General features: G+C 31.6%; 1 protein-coding gene across 1 annotated transcript; it reads left to right on the top strand.

The window, feature by feature from the left end:
- The first annotated feature begins 4,414 nt into the window (after positions 1 to 4,414).
- On the top strand, positions 4,415 to 8,377 carry LOC109340823 (protein DETOXIFICATION 55-like). The gene is made up of 3 exons (XM_019578569.1): positions 4,415 to 4,688; positions 4,816 to 4,996; positions 6,909 to 8,377. Exons 1-3 carry the CDS (start codon positions 4,635 to 4,637, stop codon positions 8,246 to 8,248), a joined length of 1,575 nt encoding a protein of 524 aa, XP_019434114.1. The 5' UTR covers positions 4,415 to 4,634; the 3' UTR covers positions 8,249 to 8,377.
- Positions 8,378 to 14,431: the final 6,054 nt, after the last annotated feature.

Raw genomic sequence — 14,431 nt, 5'->3', positions numbered from 1 at the left:
TTTGGAATTAAGGGAATAAAAAAAACTAAAATATAACTTAATTTATTAAACATATATTAAGTGCTCAACCCCCATAGTCATTCAGAAATTATTAGATGGTACTCATCCGAATCAATAATCTTGGATCATTGGTCCAAGATTATTCTTGGTTGGTTCCAATAATTTCTCCTACTCACCGCGCACGTTCATATTTATAATGGCTTTAGTTGTGTAAAACCACCTTTACCTGTCGTATGGAAATAACGTGTGTGTATATAAGATCAACATGCAACAAATCTGTTGCATATACGAATTACAAACTCTCACTAGAATAGGGGAGTGGGGAACAATATTACATATCCGAATTACAAGAAGAGTGTAGTAACTTTTGTGGACAAGGTGCGTGATGCAATAGGAAAGGTGGTGGGGAGGTTTGAGAAGTTTTGTGATTTTGGATATATATCCAAAATATCTTGGTGCATACATGTGATCAAAAGGCAAATTTTTTGCTTACAATACAATCTAATTTTATTAGAAATCCGTTAGTTTCAATGGCCCTACTTGTGATAGATAGCTTATTGAAGTGACTGCATACTAGCAAATTATCAAAAGAGATTAATGAAATGATTCCCAAAGACTCCACCTTCACACAAACTAATAAAGTATCTGGAATGAATATATAAATTATCTTCTTATATTCACTAAAATCATGACATGTATATAATGTCATACTTTTACTAGTTGAAGATAAGTTATCTCCCAGTATAAGGAGATGTTGGTCTAATGATGTAAAACTTTATTAAATTCTAAGATGATCAAAATATCAAGTGTTCGATTCCTGAGAACGAAACTTATTAGGAGGAACCACACAACCCAGATGGGATTAGTTCCTTAGGATATTATTGGTAATATAAAAATATATATAATTATTATTATAAAGATAATAATATAATGCCTATAGAAAAATTAATTCAAAACCTCCTTCTAAGACAAACTTTAGAGGATTGTTGGTGTAGTCATGTTGTATTCATGCAATGCTAAACGTTAAAATTCACATCATAACAAATAATTATGGGAGAGGAATAACCAAAACTTCTCCACCCTAGAAAATGGTGAGAACTATTATTGCCGCAATATTTGTTTTTTTTAACCAGAAAACAAGCCATATTTTCTTATATTCAAAATACATAATATCATATACATACTATGGGTGAATTTATAATAGCTCCAGCGTTTCTTCTCAGTAAGCTAGCTTTTGAGATAAAATTAGATATTTTTATTCCAACATAATATTAAAAGTCTACTCAATCTTAGGCCACGTGTATATTTTCATTAATGCATAAGGTATCATCCTAGCTAGTTTTATGGTAGGGTTAAGCTCCATTATTACATGAGAGTTTTATTCTTCCTTTGAAAATGATAGTGTTAACTTAAAAAAACAAAGTGAATAAAATATTTTTTCATACTTCCACACAATGTTTGTCATGTATCTTATTTCTCTTCATTTGAACTTTTCATTTTAAAATATATTATAAAAGAAAAAACAAAACACATGTCAAACATTGTGCAAAGTTAAGGAGATAAATTATCTTATGGCATAAGGAAATATTTTATTCTCAAAATATAATATTATCAATTATGGATGGCCTGTCATTTCCCAAAACACACAAAGGAAGTACTGTATGACTGGATGAACTTGCTAGAGAATTATCGTCATAGCCCAAAATATGCCAAACATGACCTCAATAGAGGTATAGTAGCAACTAGCAATAGACTCGTTCACATGCACATTTTAATAGCTTTCTTTTAAACGTGAAGATGAAATTTTAAGGTCATACAACACATATGTACATATCTTGTTTGGCAGAGAACATGCCTATGCTTCTACATATTTGAGAAATTGACAAAGTAGGATAAGTAAAGAAGAGAAATTTCGAGCATCATTTGATCAATGCATATATCGCACGGTTTAAATAAGGTATTTGCGCTTTTATTGCAGCACTATTTTCACATTGTTTTTTCATATATATACTAACTAATATATCCCTTAGGAATATACATTTTTAGATCCTGTACACGCGTTTGTAGCTATTTTCTCATAGAATATAGTGTGTAGATCCTCTCTGTATTTTTATATGCTTAAGTCCCCAATTTTTGTCCACCTCAAATTGATTCAAATTTGAATTAATAGTTTATCTTTTTTATACTACTAATGATATTTTCTTACCCTTTTAGAAAATGAATCTCTTTTGGGATGCGTGACTATCCATCTCAATAAGTGTTGCATACAAAAATCAAATTTTTGACCTTTTAGTTATTCTAAGGATCTAACAAACCTTAGACCACTAGACCAATATTTTATTAGTGAATAAATAGCCAATATGATCTCATAGTATACCTACTGTTTATTTTAGTGTATGATAATTGTAAATTATATATCGTTTTAGTCACTAATAGTTTAGTCACCCTTTATTTTAGTTCATAATAGATAAAAATTATCTTTTTAGTCCTTAAAGGTGTTTGATGACACTGAGCAAGTCTCTTATTGTGTTTGATGTCACTTAGTTAAACATTCTCACAAACTAAAATCTAATTTTATCTCCAAAGGACTAAAATGAAAGGTGACTACACATTTAGAAACTAAAAATATAACTCATATATCATATCAGGGACTAAAGTGAAAGTTAACTACACTATCACAGACCAAAATATCTATTTACTCAGTTAAATTTGCTCTAATAAGGAACTAATTTAGGAGTATATAGCTTGAATAAACTCCACTTATTCAAGGATGTACTATTAAAGTGTTATTTCAGGAAAAAAATTGGGATTTATATATTAAATACATGATAAATATTCAACTATGAAAAATGATATAATATCCTTGTAATAAATTAGTGGAAAAAGCCTCAAGACAATAGTAAAGTTACACAACTTTCATAAAATTGATATAGACAGTGACGAATTTACCTAAATAATAGGGGGGGCACGCCCCAAAATGTTTTAAGTTATTTTGTTAGGTTGAAAATGATATATTTTTTTACTATATTATTCTATTAATCCTTCTGTTAATAAGAAAATGACATGTGTCACAATAATATACTTTATTTATTAATAATTGATTTACAAGTAATTTGTGTTACTTTTTTTTAGAGGTTGGAGGATTAATATGATCATTTAGTAAGAGGATATATTAATCCTCTTTATTATATATATATATATATATATATATATATATATATATATGCAATGTTGTTCTTGTTGTATAAATAAAATGTAAAAGAAAAATTGTGCTTTGTAATTTCCGTATCCTATAATTTTTAGCCTAAATTTTTGTCGTATAATTTTATTTTTCAAACCCCAAAATCAGAAAAGCCTATCTCTAGTCCTGTCCTGCTTATTCTAGATCCTTTCTTGTACAGGAGGGTATAATATTAGATAAATATGTTAACATGTCACATAAGTAAAATTTTAAGGATCTAAATTTATATTTATTTCTAAATTGAATAATTATAAATTATTTATCCCTCTCACATTTAACTACTGAACGACACAATAATGAAGAGAATCTCCATCCCCCATAGCCTTTACCGGTTCACAATATAACTTTTATACTAAAAAGTAATCTTGGCATTGGCAAGTACTTAACATAAAATTAGGTATTGGGTATTACTTATGTAATAGATTGTTTTAATAGTATTGAAATCGAAAAAAAAAAATAAGTCAGTATCTCCAAATTAAGAAATATCATATTAGACAATGCAAATTTGTGTTGGTCATGTTTCTTTGTTTTATATTTTTATTGGTGTGGAATGGTATTATAATAAAAAAAATTATATGATTTACTCTTTGTAAGGGTTGGGTGTCCAGTGTCCTTTTACTCACATAATCACATTAGTAATGCATATATTTTATTATTTGTTTATAAAAATCTACTATATTTTTAATTATATATATATAGATATATATTTATTGCCCCGTAGCCTGAAATTTTTGGATTGGATATTGGATATGCTGCCATTTCAAAGCAAAAATAAAGACAGACATTTTCTTTTTAAAGGAGATGGGAAAGAGAGAGCAACCTTAAAAATAAAGGTCTAGTTGTTGTACATTTACCATGTAATACTACTCAACCGGAAAGATGGCTCCAAACTCGTTGTAATAATCTAATCCAGTATGAGTAACCAAAGTTAGAAATAGTAACAATAATTATTCATGGACCATCTTCTAAATGTATATATAACCTTTTGAGATAATGCATAATTCTTACTTTATTGTATAGTGTGTACACTTCATGTGTTTAGTTAGTATTTTTTGGAATCATTCTATTCTAGAACTCCCATCTTTGCACCCTAAATTTTCATAGCTTTTACACTTACAAAGAAATCCAGCAATGCTAACGAAATAATATACGTACCCACCACCCTCAAAACCTTATATAATGGTTTCTCACCTCACTTCTTAGTCTCACACTCACACCCACTTTGCATGTTCCCTTTCTTCTCTCCTTTATGGTCCCCTCTCACTTTGTGATATTGTAATTAATTAAGTAGTGTGTGAGAAAAAAAGACACCCACTTTTACATTGTGTTTCTCTCAATTATACATCTCAAAACACATAAGGAAACAAGGAAAGGAAAGCTAATAAAATTTGAGATGGTTGTGGAGGAGAAATCCCAAAAGACACACACATACCCGACAACTTCTGAGGTACAAGGCCTTACAACAACAAAAACAATTCCTTTCAGAAGCTTCTACTTCTTCATTGATTTTCAATTGTTTCACTTATTCTTCATATAGAATATAGTTATATTATATTATATTATATTTGTTACAGGTAGTGGAAGAGATAAAGAGAATGGGAGACATAGGTTTACCAATAGCAGCAATGGGTGTTGTGGGTTATCTGAAAAACATGATATTAGTTGTGTGCATGGGAAGGTTGGGAAGCATGGAGTTAGCTGGTGGTGCTTTGGCCATAGGCTTCACTAACATTACTGGTTACTCTGTCTTATCAGGTGCATGTTTTTGCATTACTTTACTACTAAATTAGTTATACTTGCTAATTGCTTTTTCATAAAATAAAATAAGCATGTAAATATGGAGGAACACTTCTTAAAAAGGGAATTTTCTCAGTTTACTTTTAAAAATTCTTAAACATTGACTAAATTGTCTTTGATTAGAATTAAAACATCCCTAAGATATTATAAAAAAATATTTCAGATTTTTAATTTTTTGCTACCAAATATGTTTTTGCGTTTTTAGTAATTAATTTGAGTCTTAATTTTTTTAATATTCTTTATCACTGTTTGGAAGTCACGTATGACTCATTAAATAATGAGTTTAGTGGGTCCAAATAAAATCTATAAATAATTGCATATGGATTAAATTAAAAAAGGGAAGTATGTTATTAAATAAATAGTTATTGAGAACAATATCAAGAAGAATACGTCATTTCTAATTAATTTTTTTTAAACATCTCATATTATCCATGTCTGGTGAAGATGATAAAACCAATATTGTATAATGGTGAAAAGGGTTATATCATTAATTGATGAACTACTATTTGATTTATAGCAAATTAGATTAATAAAAACTCTTTTCTTAAATAGATCAGACCTAAATATTAAAAAAAATATTTAGTTTAACTTGTTATACTTTAGACATCTAAAATATTTATTGAGTCTAAGATGTCAACCTATTAAATTATATTATATAATAATACTTATACTATATTATTTTAATATAAGTAATATTATTATATATAAATTTTTAATTTCATTGTTAGACTTAAATTAACCTAGTAAAAAGTAGCATATTAGCATATTTAAATATATGCATATTAAGACACCTTTAATTAGTTTAACATATCCTATTTTTAAATATGTAAGGTCTATGCTTTAGAATATTTATTAAACAAATACACCCAAGCTCCTTTAAGGTAAGGCCTGACTTCACATATTTCCACCTATTTGTATCTATCTTACCATATTACTTAGTTCAACTTGTAAACATATCCACATGATACAATTAGACCTGTCAAAAATAAAAAATATCACACAAATCAATATTTTTCAAAATAATAGGAACATTGAACCTCAGTTTTTTTAACATAGTTAACCAATGAACATTTTAATAATTAACTTTTGTATTTCAAATAATAATATTTATATTTTATAAATTTATTGTATTTATTAAAAGTTATTAACTAGTATTATTTTGATTAATAAAGTATTAGTTGAACTATTATACAATCATATCATAATCGATAGGATACTAATAATATTCCATAAAACTTTGAAAAAACAACATAAATAAGATGACATGCTTTTTATTTGTTTGTATAACAAATTTATCAATTATTAAGGTAATAATTTAATGTATCTATTATCGAATATCCAGTTACAAACCCTACGCACTTTCCGAATTTATGTTCATTATCATACGTCAGAATTTCAATTGGGGACAACATTTTTGACAATTTTTATATTTTAATGAGAAAGATAGACTAATAAACAAAGAACTGGATCTTCTGTCCCAAAATCTTTTCATCCTTATGTCTCAAATCAATCATATCTCATAAAATCACATAAAAATATTATGTTATTTTTTAATTTTATTTTCTAGTATATGTCAAATTTCTATTGGATTAAGACACAATGTAACATAAAAAAGTAGGACAGTGATTAAAAGAATAACAATCTCCTTTGTCCTCCTAAATTTCCACACAAACTTTGACCACTTATGTTTTAGGAAAGGAAAATAGAGATGGAAATGCAACTAAAGATAGGAAAATTATGGATATCTCATTTTCTTTCTTAAACTAAATGTAAAAACTTGATGTAGAAGTTAAACAACAACAAATTACAAAAGTAAACTAAGCTAATTTTTCTTTATCTCAAATATAATCTAAAACCAATCATGCTGCAGGTCTAGCTATGGGTATGGAACCTCTCTGCACCCAAGCCATTGGTTCACGAAACTTCTCCTTAGTCTCTCTCACACTACAAAGGACAATCTTCATGTTATTGCTAACATCATTGCCCATTTGTCTCTGGTGGCTCAAACTTGAACCTTTCATGCTTTGTCTTCATCAAAACCCGGACATAACTCGAGTGGCTAGCATCTATTGCCGCTTCTCGGTCCCTGATCTCATAGCAAATAGCTTTCTTCACCCTATTAGAATCTATTTACGTAGCAAAGGGACAACTTGGCCACTATTATGGTGCACTTTGCTTTCAATTATCATACACATCCCAATGCTAATTTCTTTCACATTCAAACTTCATCTTGGTGTACCCGGTATTGCTATTTCATCTTTTGTTGCCAACTTCAACACCCTTTTCTTCCTTCTATCATACATGTTCTACACGAACATCTCAAATAAGGACTCACTTTATATCCCATTATTAAAAATATCTTGTCCCTTGTCACAACCACAAAATTTCACTAGTGGTAATAATAACAATAATGTTACTACTACTGCTACTACACTAGGCAAAGAATGGGGTATGCTAATAAAATTTTCTATACAAAGTTGCCTAGGTGTTTGCTTGGAATGGTGGTGGTATGAGTTCATGACCATTCTAGCTGGCTATCTTCATAATCCTCGAGTTGCTCTAGCCTCCGCGGGCATAGTGATACAAACTACATCACTTATGTACACTTTGCCAATGGCACTAAGTGCATCGGTTTCAACTAGGGTTGGCAATGAACTCGGTGCAGGTCAACCCGAAAGGGCAACCTTATCAAGTATAGTAGCCATAGGAATGGCGCTTACAAGCTCAATATTGGGTTTGTTATGGATCACATTAGGGAAGAACAAATGGGGGAGAGTTTTCACAAGTGATAGTGAAGTGTTAGAGATGACAATGGCTGTGTTACCTATAATTGGATTGTGTGAGGTAGCAAATTGTCCACAAACCACAAGTTGTGGAATTCTTAGAGGAAGTGCTAGGCCTGGTGTTGGGGCATGTATAAACTTTTACTCATTTTACTTAGTTGGAGCTCCATTGGCAATAGTGTTAGCCTTTGTCTTAAAATTAGGGTTGGTGGGTCTTTGTTATGGGTTGCTTGCAGCACAAATAGCATGTGTGGTCTCAATTATAGTTGTAGTATATAACACAGATTGGAAAAGGGAGTCATTGAAGGCAAAAGGCTTGGTGGGAAAGAGTTCAATATCATGTGACACATTAGTAGCACATGGAGACCAAACAGTCAAATGTGAAGAATGTGTTGTCTTTCTCAATGAGAACAACTCCCAAAAGTGATGTTACACGCTAGTACATACTTGTGTGGAAGGTAGTACATATATATTTGGACCAGAAATCATGGTGCTGCTAGAAGACAAATTAAAGATCAAATGAGTCAATGACTAATACACTTCAATTTATAATTTTTGTTGTGATTATGATTGTGTAAATGTGTTTACATAACTCGTATTTGGTTTGTATATTTTTTTTCCTTGCTGGCTTTACGTGTAAGGTCTAGTGACCATAAGAAGCTACTTGTTGCCATTGTTTACAAATTGTGATAGTAAGGGTTTAAATATCATTATGCCGTCACGAGAAAATCAAAATTCTGCGATCAATGTTGTTATAGTAATCTTATACAAAACTATTTCTCATTCAAACACATGGTAATCATATAAAATTATGAAAAAAATTAAATTATCAACTTTTAAAAAAAAAAATTATTAAAAAAAATAGAAAAACTACCTGCTATTACTTTGTATCGCAGTAATGATAGAAATACTATTTAATATTCAATATGCCATCACATACAAATATTCTTCTACATATTAACAAAAGCTATATATTTACTCACTATTATAGTAAGAATTGATAGTTAGAAACAAAATCTATATCTATACTAATAACTTTTGTTTTCAACTTATACTATACAACTTACAAATTGAAAATAAATTTCAGTGAATAAACACTCAAATCATCATCTACTAAGACTAAATTTGTCATCTTTTAAAAGGAGTATGATTATGCTGAAATGTTCTTTAGGGAACCAACTAATAAGACCCTTGATGTATTTATTATCCCAAAATAAAACTTAAAATTAATTAATATTTTAAGGTCGAAATAAAATTAAATCATATATCTTAGAATTAGTTTAGTTGGTGAAGCTATGAAACATAAAATGAGTATTTGGGCTCAAGCCTTCAAAAGTAAGCTCCAACCATTTCTCAATGATTTTCCATTTTCTTCATATCCTTGTTGTAAGAACCTATTTTTGATAACAAAAAATGACACAATATGCTAATCTAAAAATTTACACAATCATTAATAATATTTTTGTAAAAAAATATCTTTAAATTCATTAAATATACTGTAAAGATATATTGAATTTTTATAATGACATTGAACATTAAATTAAGAGGGTAGAACATAGTCCACAAGTCAATTGAAACTGAATATAAATTCTTTAAATAATTTATACGATAAAAAGAATTTATAAAAATTTCAAGTGTATGATCGTGTGACAATGAGTGTTCAACGTCATTCAAATTCGTATTCCATATACATATCACCTAAAAATGTCAAAAACTCAAACGTAAAAACAAAAAAATCTCACTAATACTATTTTAAAAACTTTAACTATAACATTTATAGCCATGAGTAGGGAAAATCTTCATAAGGAATAGCATATGACAGTAATGTATAATGTACATTTTTTGGGTACATTAATCCATAATATATTTCATCACTTTAAAATATAATATAATTATTTTTAGCATACAGATCAGTCACCGTGACAACATAATCAAATTGTATTTGTAGTATTAAATATCTTGAACCATCATTCCATCATTAAAAGCACAAACAACAATTCTATCTTTGTAGGTGCTTACCCTTTGGCACATCGAGTTCATATGAATGTCTTATCTTGTTTCTAGGAATGAATTCATTATTCATGCAACTAAGAATTTGTTTACCTATACCCATAGTCCCAGTTGCGGATCTTAACCATAATTTCAATAGGTGCAGGTTTATAATATACAAAAAAATAAAACTTGAAATCATTAAAAACATATAAAATTTAATCTCTTCCAAGGTGCATATTTTATATTCTGACTACTACATATATTTATCCCTCCCAAAACTTAATGAATCAAAATTTCTACGGTAAATCTTATAATTGATTTTATGAATGATGAGTCCAATTGAATCTTATAATATACATAACTAATACTTAAAACTCAAGAAAATTATTGAACTATAAAAAATTGTAGCAAGATAACCAAAACTAAAATCAGAATTGATGTTACGAAATGGTTACCAAGTGGCAATTTTTCTCTGCTAGGGTTTGAGCTCCAATCTTCTTGGAGATTTACTTTCCACCTTTATTGGGGATCCTCTTCTTTTCTTTTTCAGAATGCAATCTACAGAGGCGGTGATCCCGTGGAACTTTCTCGGAGGATGCAAGCACCCCGTTCAACCCTCTCCCCCTCTGGTGAAATCTTTTGCTCAGATCTTAAAAAACTCGTGTGATGTTGCCATTTTACAACTTATGTAACCTTGCATCAATGGGGACACTATTGCCATCAAGATCCCTGAGGATGAATACTAAGTTGGATCACAATAGTGCAAGAACCACCTCCATCGAAGAATAATCGTCTCTAAGGGGGACAAGCCGCTCAAATTTTCTGAGCTAAAGGAGAAGCTTCACTCACTGTGGGGAATGATTGGAAAGTGGTCGATGATTTCTTTGGGGAAAGGATATTATGATTTCTCATTCTCTTCGTTGGAAGACATGAGAAGTGTTTGCTCCATTGGGTCTTGGAGTCTAAGACCTGGTTTTCTAAGGATGTCTTTATGGACACCGTATTTTAATCCAAATGTTCAAAAGCTCTCTCTTGCACAAGTCTGGGTAAAAATCTTCAATCTTCCACAAGAATATTGGAGCCCCAAAATCATTTTCTCAATAGCTGGGGGGATTGGAACCCCTATCTCTTTAGATGATGCAACCTCCAGCAGGTCTTTTGGTCACTTTGCCAAAGTCTTGGTGGAGCTAAATCTCAAGACTAAGTTGCCAAACCAGATCCTGGTGGAAAGAGATGGGTTCGCTTTTTTCGTGCCAATCGAATATGAGAATCTCCCTGACTTCTGTACGGGTTGTCAAGCCATATGACATTTTATAACTAATTGTAGAAGAATAAGAAAGAAAGTTGGTGCTGAGGAAATTCCCAAGGCCCCGGATAGAAAAATGCACACTGAGAAGAAAAGCACAGAGGAGCTTGAAAAGGATTTTTGAATGAATTTGGAAATTGAGGATAACATTAACATTGAGGGTCTATAGAAGGTTGTCAAAACGCCAAGGAGGATAGTACCCCGACAATACAACTTGCAAGGGACCAAACAGATGAGGAGGGGCCTATGGACAAGGTAACCTTGGACATAATACAAGGTCAAAATGATAATTTCATTGTTGAGGAATCAAATAACCTGAGCAATCCAGTGGTAGCAAAGGATATGAGAGTCTTGAGAAGACTCTGGTCGGATGATGAAATAATGGAATAAAAAGGGAAAGGGGAAGATGAAGGGGATAGTTTCACTTCTGTCCTAAGCAAACCCCAAAAGAAAAAAAATGAGAAAGAAATCCAGCAAGGAAATGACATACTTTACCCGCAAGGGTGGAATTTCCAACTCTGGTCAATGAAGGTTATTTACTAGAATTGCAGAGGAATTGGTAACCTTAATACTAGGTTGGATTTGAAAAATCTTTGTTCTACCAATAATTCAGATTTGGTGTTTATTGTTGAGCCGAAAATTTCTTCCTCTATCTTAAACTCAACCTTCTAGAAAGCCTTGAAAATGAAGCTCTTTGTGGTTAATAACAAGAATAATAACCTTCCTAATCTTTGGGGCTGGTGATCCAATGACCTTTCTCCTACTGTGCTTGTTAATTCCAGTCAGCAGATCTCTATTTCAGTTTCTTTACATAACAAAACTTTTAACATTTGTGACGTTTATGCCCATACTAGCTACCTGCAAAGAAGAAGCCATTGGGCTGAAATCCAAACAATTATGCTTGATAATCGTGGTGTCTGGTGCTGCCTTGGGGATTTCAATATGGTTCTGGGTGCTGATGAATGTAGAGGCTCTAGAAACCCACCTAGAATTCCTTCTCGGGAGTTCAAAGCTTTTCTGAATGCTGCTAATTTGGTGCACCTATCAACTATAGGTGCTATGTTTACTTGGACCAATAAAAGAAGAGGGTTTGCTCTAGTGGAGAAAAGGCTTGGCATGGTCTTTTGTAATGAAAATTGGTTGAGTCTTTGGCATCAGATTGCTTGTTGCTCTTTACCTAGGATTCAATCTGATCATCATCCTAAATTTGAACTAATAAAGTATGATGATTAATTTTCTTAATAAATAGAGTAGTGTCGACCTTCCCTTTTGTGAAACCTTTTTCTGTTAGAAAGTTCGTTAGACGATCATACCATGCGCGAGGCGCTTGCTTTAGGCCATATAGGGCTTTCTTTAATTTGAAAACATGAGAGGGATGTTTGTAGTCTTCAAAACTATGAGGTTTCTCTACAAATACCTCTTCTTGAATATAGCCATTGAGAAATGCGCTCTTGACGTCCATTTGATAAAGCTGAAAATTAAGAGAACAAGCATATGCAAGCAATAGCCTAATAGCTTCAAGTCTAGCAACAGGAGCAAATGTTTCATCAAAATCAATACCTTCTTCCTGATTGTATCCTTGGGCTACTAGTCTAGCTTTGTTTCTAACAATAATACCATTTTCATCAGATTTGTTTCTAAAAACTCAACGGGGTCTTATAACATGCCTATACTTAGGTCTAGGAACAAGTTCCCATACCTCATTTCTTTCAAACTGGTTTAATTCTTCTTGCATAGCAAGAATCCAGTGCTCATCTTCGATTGCATCATCAATCTTAGATGGTTCAATTTGAGAGACAAAAGCCATGTTTAAACATGCATCAAGCATTCTGCATGTAGTTATACCTTTACTCATATCGCTGATGATGTTATCAATAGGATGGTTTCGATGGGTCCTCCATTCTTTAGGCAAGTCTGAGTGGTTATGCTCTTATTGAGAGGATAGATCATCATCCATTCTCAATTCCTCAGTATTGGTTGTAATGTCAACAATAGAAGTTTCTTTGGCAGGAGAACTTGGTAAGTCATCATCATCACAAGATACTACATCCTTTACAACAGGATTAGTTTCATCAAAAGATACATGAACTGATTCTTCCATGGCTAGAATCCTTTTATTGAAGACTGTATAGGTTTTACTTGTGAGAGAATAGCCAAGGAAGATTCCTTCATCAGCTTTTGCATCAAACTTACCCAAGTTGTCCTTACCATTGTTTAAAACAAAACACTTACAGCCAAATACATGTAGATGAGAGATGTTTGGTTTTCTTCCTTTAAAGAGTTCATAGGGGGTTTTCTTAAGAATTGGCCTTATAAGAACTCGATTCGAAACGTAACAAGCAGTGCTAACTGCATCAGCCCAAAAATATTTTGGGAGGTTAGTTTCATTCAACATTGTTCGAGCTAGTTCTTCTAAGGACCTATTCTTTCTCTCTACAACACCATTTTGTTGTGGTATTCTAGGAGCAGAAAAGTTGTGATTGATCCCTAGATCATCACAAAATTCTTCGAAAGAAGAGTTTTGAAATTCTCCCCCATGATCACTTCTTATAGCAGCGATTTTTAAAGATTTTTCATTTTGGACTCTTTTAGCATAAATGCTAAAGGCTTTGAATGCCTCATTCTTATGGACTAAGAATAGAGTCCAAGTGTATCTAGAGAAATCATCTACTATAACTAGAGCATAATAATTTCCACCAAAACTTTTTGTCCTTGAGGGACCAAATAAATCCATGTGAAGCAATTGTAATGGTCTATCAGAAGAAACTATATTCTTTGGTTTAAAAGACGTTTTTGTTTGCTTACCCATTTGACAAGCACTACATAGTTTGTCTTTAACAAACTTCATTTTAGGTAAGCCAACAACCAAGTCTTTCTTAATTAGCTTATTCAAATGTTCCATATGAATGTGAGCTATTCTCCTATGCCAAAGCCATGCATCATTATTATCATTTGCAACTAAACATGTTACAGGTAATGCAGAATTTATGTCAATCATATAAATGTTATTTATTCGCTTACCGACAAGTTTAGAGTTATTAGAATCCTTACTTTTGATGATGCATTTGTCTGGGTAGAATGCCACTTGAAATCCTTTGTCGCATAATTGACTTATGCTTAGAAGGTTATGCTTGAGTCCTTCAACATATAATACTCCTTCTATTGTAGTTGAGGGTGGCTTTCCAATTCTACCAACTCCAAGTATTCTTCCTTTGTTATTGTCACCATATGTGACGTATCCTTTGTCCCTTGGAGTCAGGACAGAGAATTTGCTTTTATCGCCCGTCATATGTTTTGAGCAGCCGCTATCCA

The sequence above is a fragment of the Lupinus angustifolius genome, unplaced genomic scaffold (genome assembly GCF_001865875.1).
Source record: "Lupinus angustifolius cultivar Tanjil unplaced genomic scaffold, LupAngTanjil_v1.0 Scaffold_260_31, whole genome shotgun sequence".
NCBI classification, from domain to species: Eukaryota; Viridiplantae; Streptophyta; class Magnoliopsida; order Fabales; family Fabaceae; genus Lupinus; species Lupinus angustifolius.
The sequence above is the reverse complement of the archived record's forward strand: the minus strand, read 5'-3'. Positions and strand labels throughout refer to the sequence as shown.